General features: G+C 37.3%; 1 protein-coding gene across 3 annotated transcripts in view; it reads left to right on the forward strand.

Moving 5' to 3' along the window:
* UACA (uveal autoantigen with coiled-coil domains and ankyrin repeats) overlaps positions 1-3,280 on the forward strand; it is an 86,121-nt gene extending 82,841 nt beyond the window's left edge. For all 3 annotated transcript variants that reach the window (XM_086322768.1, XM_086322770.1, XM_086322769.1), the window contains 2 exons: positions 561-626; positions 3,086-3,280. In XM_086322768.1, the coding sequence (XP_086178894.1) occupies positions 561-626; positions 3,086-3,157 (138 nt within the window). In that variant the 3' untranslated portion in view covers positions 3,158-3,280. The remainder of the gene's footprint in view (positions 1-560; positions 627-3,085) is intronic.
* Positions 3,281-6,000: the final 2,720 nt, after the last annotated feature.

Below are 6,000 nucleotides of genomic sequence, written 5' to 3' on the forward strand. Positions count from 1 at the left end.
GGTTGGCCAGTCCTGGGAGCTGCGTCTGAGGCCCAGTTGTGGAGGCTGTTGAGAATCAAGCTGATGCATTCCAGTTCCCTCTTACAGATATGAAATATTAGGTATTAGCTGATGAGGTATCACCCAAGATTTTTGAGTGAAAAGTGATGTGAGGACAGAGTTACTTGAGTCTCAGTAGCATGAAAGGAATAAAGTCTAGAGACAGGTGATGAGACGGGAAGTTTTTGCAATAATCTAAAGCATACGTTAATAAGTGTCTGGATAATTTCCTGGCATTAGATGTAATCTAAGGCAATAATTTCATATTACCTAGGATGAGTGGCATTGCTTTCACTGTGAATGTTCCCACACTTTCTTTAGAAAAGTTTATACTGTTGTTTTGGTATGGAATTTTGCATCTGGTGGGTCCAAGGTGGTTTGTTATCAGAATATAGCAGGAGCACTTTAATAATACTACTGCTTAGAAGCATCAGGCCTGAGGACAGCATTGTTACAAACCTCCATGTGTTTGAAAACATGAATGCTGATAGTCTGACCTCCCCATCTTTCCACACTTGTAGGATGCCGACAGACAGCACCAAGAAGTAATTGCAATTTATCGGACACACCTTCTTAGTGCTGCACAGGTAAAGTAGAACTACTCCTTTGGATAGGATATCATTTTAGAGAAAATAATTCTTTATTTTCCAGTAAATTTATGTGAAAGTCACTGATGTTTAAAGTAGTTGTACCCCCATATGCTTATTTTAAAATAATTGTTTCTTTTAATCACGGGTTGCATGTCTTCCGGAGAAATTTACAAAGCTGTGTGGCAACACAGCATCTTAAATTTAGTGTTGTCTCCATCTGCTTGTCACTCATTTTGTAGACAGTTTGGCAACATGTGACGGCAGCACACAGTTCTAGTATCGCTAGCTGGAGAGAGTGCCTGACATCCACACATGGCTGTTGCTGAAAGAGGAGAGGAGGAAGAACTTCACTGTTTCTTGGTAGCTCAGAAGTGTTTCTTTGAAATGTAGAGAATACCAAAAAAGTGACAAGTGTGCACAGAATTGTAATAATACAAGAAAGAGAGGTTCTGTTAGAATATCAGTAGTATTTATTTTTTGAGCCTTAATCTCAGTGAAGCATAAGACCACAGATTGCCTTCTTGAGGGGTGTAATGAGAACACTATTTAAAAAATCACACTAAGAAATATGTTTAACATATGAAGTGTTTTATACTTAATACTCTGTAGAAACACCATCAGCATCTCCAAAATTCTCAGGGTAGATTTTTTGGGAAGACAGTCGAGACAATGTTAGAATAGCAATAGGAGGTGAGATGTAATAGAAATTGTTTAGGATTTGAAGTGTTCACACTGGGGAAAAAAAAAGAAGGTCATTTTTAGAAAAAGAACTAGGTAAAATAAAAAGAGATTTTTACAGTATCAATTTCTTAAAAAGGCCTGCCTTTTCTGTAGGAGATAAAGGGGAAACCAATGGAAAAGGACGAATAATATGGAAAAGTCTCTTTGGCTGCTTTCTTTTGAGTAGATAGAAGATGAGCTGGGGTTTGAAAGTTATTATTGTAATTACTAGAGAAGACTGTTGACGGGTAGCAGGGTGGGGAGTTCTTTGGAGGGAAAATGGTAGAAAAGTATGGAAGCTCTGTGTTAGTGAGGGGGAACTTGCTTGGCTCTGCTTCTGGCCAAGGCGGGGAGCAGCATACTGAAAGACAGCAAACCTAACAAGCCTATCAACTTTTTATCATGTATGCTTCAGAAATTCGAAATTTTTTTCTACTGACTCCTAATGAAACATAACAAAAGCAATTGGCATATGAAATAGTCTTGCCTTCTGGCATCATAAAGTTAACTAAGAAATTCAGTTTAGTCAACTATGGCTAATGTTTGGAATTTAAACATCCTGCTGTTATAGAAACAGATTTTGGAAGCTAAACTTTTTATATTAATAGGAAGTGTTATGCTGAAATCCATTCAAGTGCTCAAGCAAAGGAAAAGGGAAGGGGGTGGCTGTTATAAGCCCACCATATTGACTTGCATTTAATCAACCTCTTGCCATCATTTTAACTTTAAAGTGCTCTTTCTAAATATAAGCAGATAACATTCATGTTAAAAGACCTCAACATAACTAGTAAAAGGGGAAATAAACAAGGAGGTAACCATTTTTCACTGCTGGGATTGGCAAATATTAAACAAAAGGATAATCTGTAGCACTGGCCAGGGCATTGTGGGAAATGGACACTTATACCCTGTTGGTAGGAGTGTAGCTTGTCATTATCTCTGTAGAGGGAAATTTTGTAGTACTTGGCAAAATTTAAAAATTGAGGCTGCTTTTTTGACCCAGCAATTTCTTCTCTAGGAACCTGCTGTGAAAGATTGGAAACTCCATAAATGTCTATTTTTGAGAGAATTAATAAAGAAATTATCATACACACAGTAGAATATTATACAATAATTTAAAATAATTAAGGCAGGGAATTCTAGTGGTTAAGACTCTGGCTTTCACTTCCATGGACCCAGGTTCGATTCCTGGTTGGGGAACTGGGTTCCTACAAGCCATGTGGTGTGTCCAATAAATAAATGAATAAAAATAAGCAGTAACTTGAAAAAGATTTCTGTAACACTAGGTGGAAAGGCAAATTGCAAAATAATATATATGATCCTACTTGTGTAAAAAATATAAATATAGGAATTTTCATTAATTACTTTTCTGGTAAAAAAAACTTGGCAGAAGCAAAAGAAACTTTTCCTTGTAGTAGTTTACTTTGCTCATCTGTAACTTACGCTGCCTCTATCACCTGAGCCGTTAATAAAAAGAGAGAAAGAAGTTTGTCCATCTGTTCTCTGATACTAGACACTTAGAGTCACTGGTGTGCACTACTTTTACATTGATTGTCCTTTCTATGATAGAGCTCTACTCTGTTTTCCAATAAAATGTTTAGAATGTCACCACGATGGTGAGGATTTAGCATTTGGTGAATCACAACCAATAAGGACCTGTTATAAAGCCCTGTGTCTTAAGAATTTGTGTGTGAATGAAGATGACATAAAATACTTCTCCCCTCTCCTCTTTCTCCCAGGGTCACATGGATGAGGATGTGCAGGCCGCCTTACTGCAGATCATACAGATGCGGCAGGGGCTCGTGTGCTAGTCGACACCCCCCAGCCCACAGTGGCTTTCCCTGCTGGTGCTGAGCATTCTGTGCGCAACTTCATGGCCTTTCTGGGCCTCGCTGTGCTAGTATAATTAAAATAAAGTGTATTTTGATCCATCAGTAGGTTTTTAATTTAGACAGATATGTTGCTGAGTTCTTCAATATGAGTTCAAATCTTATATTCTGTGTATGTTAATTTTACAATTAGACAAACAACATTAACACTTTGCCTTGGATTGTTTGAATTGATTGAGTACCCAGTAAAACCTGAGCCAACTGAGTGGGTCCATTTGAAGAGGGGTTAGGCGGAAATAATTATTTAAAGGTTTCTTCCAGAGAAATTAATTGGGTTGGGAGACTCTTTTAAGTGCATCAGAAGATCTTTCAGGTCTTCAGTCAAGCCATGAGACCTCATGAAGTTTCAAGGAACACATGGTAACTTGGCCAAGTTCCATTTTTATTCAAGTAACTTAATGAGTGCCTTTGACCTCTTTTGGAGATACACATTTTTTTTCTTTTTACACTAGTAACATTTATGCCTTTTAAAGTAAATTTCATTTCACAGATGGTTTGCAGTGCTAAATTACATTTAGGTTAAGAACAGGCAAGGGTGGAATATATCAGGAATTCATAATAAAATTGCCTCATAATCTCCATAATGGTATCTTGATTTTCACTTGTGGTGACTTTTCTTGCCAGAGTATGTAGAAAACTGTGATTAATGGTATACTAGATTTTTCAAAGTGTCAAAAGTTTTAGACTTTTTTTTTAGTAATTACTCTGACATTTGCTACTATAGTAACCAAGCACTCATTATGTATGCATCCTCCAAATGTTTTGTACTTATTTATAGGAAAATTGCACTAATGAGATTAATAATGTAAAAGGCAGTTTTCTTGCAAAATTAGCATTCGAGAATGGATTTTAGAGGACAGATCTTTAAGGATTTAGACAAAGTGCAGTAACATAGTAAACTCTAAGAATATAGATAGCAAGAAAATAATGCAATTGGACATGTTTATAGTAAATATTATAACCAACCATTTTTATTATTTCTGTCTCCTTAAGGAAAGTTTATATGTTTTGTTATTTTATTAATATTTTATTTACAATTCAGATTGAAAATTACTAATTTGACTATTAGCAAATAAACTACACAAATGAATCATTTCAATGCAAGTTTTTTTTTAAATTGCAAAATGTGCCTTAGCAATAATCTTTGAGCATCCTGAACCAGGTTTTTGATCCCATTTTTGTCAATTACAAGGACAAAGGACCATCAGAATAACTTATCCCACCAAAGGATAAACTATCATAGTTCTTCAATATAGAAGCAACAGCGAAAAGTCAGAAATGGATTTATTTTTAATTCTTTAGTTAAGTATACACAGTTTTCATAAGCAATATTTAGATTCTTTAAATTTTATGTTAAATGTTGTCCTTCAGCATGAGCTCTATTTCATGAGTTTTAAGTCACCTATTGAAGCTCTGGAATAGAGAAGTTCTTAACTGAATAATTTTCAGTGTTATACTTTCCTTATTAGGGATGGTAAGGGAACCCCTGTATGGGTTTATATATGTTTTATTTTGTCTTCAGCCATCCAAAAAAAAAAAATTTTCTGTGGAATATTGTTTTGAACATCCTTGTAAGAGATTTACAAGGTGATCAAGTCCATTTGCTATTTTTGGAGAATTTTGGGTAGAGAATGATGGGGTGCAAAGTACAGATCAGTTCATTTCAGTTCAGTCGCTCAGTTGTATCTGACTCTTTGCAACCCCATGAACCGCAGCACGCCAGGCCCCCCTGTCCATCACCAACTCCTGGAGTTCACTCAAACCCATGTTCATCACATGACACCTATTTTCATTTAGCTATGTAGAATGCAATATCAAGTAACCTCCTTGAATTAACCTCATTTTCTCATTCACTCACCTCTGGATGTCAAATGCAGAGCTCGTACAAGCCTTAACAAATGAAACATACAATGTGTGATGCTGGTCTCTTTGCTGTTCTGTATTCAGAAAGACTGAAGTCTGAACTTAGGCCAAGAGGAATGTCAGTTGTCTAAGATACGAGTGCTCTCTGAAAGAATCACTGAATCCCTATGGGAGTGCAGCCCTTCGTTGAAAGCTTTATTACTGTTTGTTGCTTGTTGTTTTTTTTTTTAATCACTCCTACTTCATCAGAAAAGCTCATTCCTTTTAACAGAGGGTTAGTATTATAAAGAACCTTTAAAATAAAATATTAATGCAATGAACATCTTAAAATTTAATAATCCAGTGACTCTAAGCACTGGCTCAGTTTCAGTTCAGTTCAGTTGCTCAGTCATGTCTGACTCTTTGCGACCCCATGGACTGAAGCACACCAGGCTTCCCTGTCCATCACCAACTCCTGGAGCCTACTCAAACTCATGTCCATCGCATCGGCCTTCTCTTCCTGCCTTCAATCTATCCCAGCATTGGTCTTTTCCAATGAGTCAATTCGTCGCCTCAGATGGCCAAAGTATTGGAGTTTCAGCTTCGGCATCAGTCTTTCCAATGAATATTCAGGACTGACTTCCTTTGGGATTGACTGGTTGGATCTCCTTGCAGGCCAAGGGACTCTCAAGAGTCTTCTCCAACACCACAGTTCAGAAGCACCAATTCTTCGGCGCTCAGCTCTCTTTATAGTCCAGCTCTCACATCCATACATGAGTACTGGAAGAACTATAGCTTTGATTCAGGTCAGTTCAGTCGCTCAGTCGTGTCCGACTCTTTGCGACCCCATGAATCACAGCACGCCAAGCCTCCCTGTCCATCTCCATCTCCTGGAGTTCACTCAGACTCAACGTCCATCGAGT

Source organism: Bos grunniens, chromosome 10, assembly GCF_055505025.1.
Source record: "Bos grunniens cultivar Pamir isolate PY7600 chromosome 10, Bosgru_T2T1.0, whole genome shotgun sequence".
NCBI classification, from domain to species: domain Eukaryota; kingdom Metazoa; phylum Chordata; class Mammalia; order Artiodactyla; family Bovidae; genus Bos; species Bos grunniens.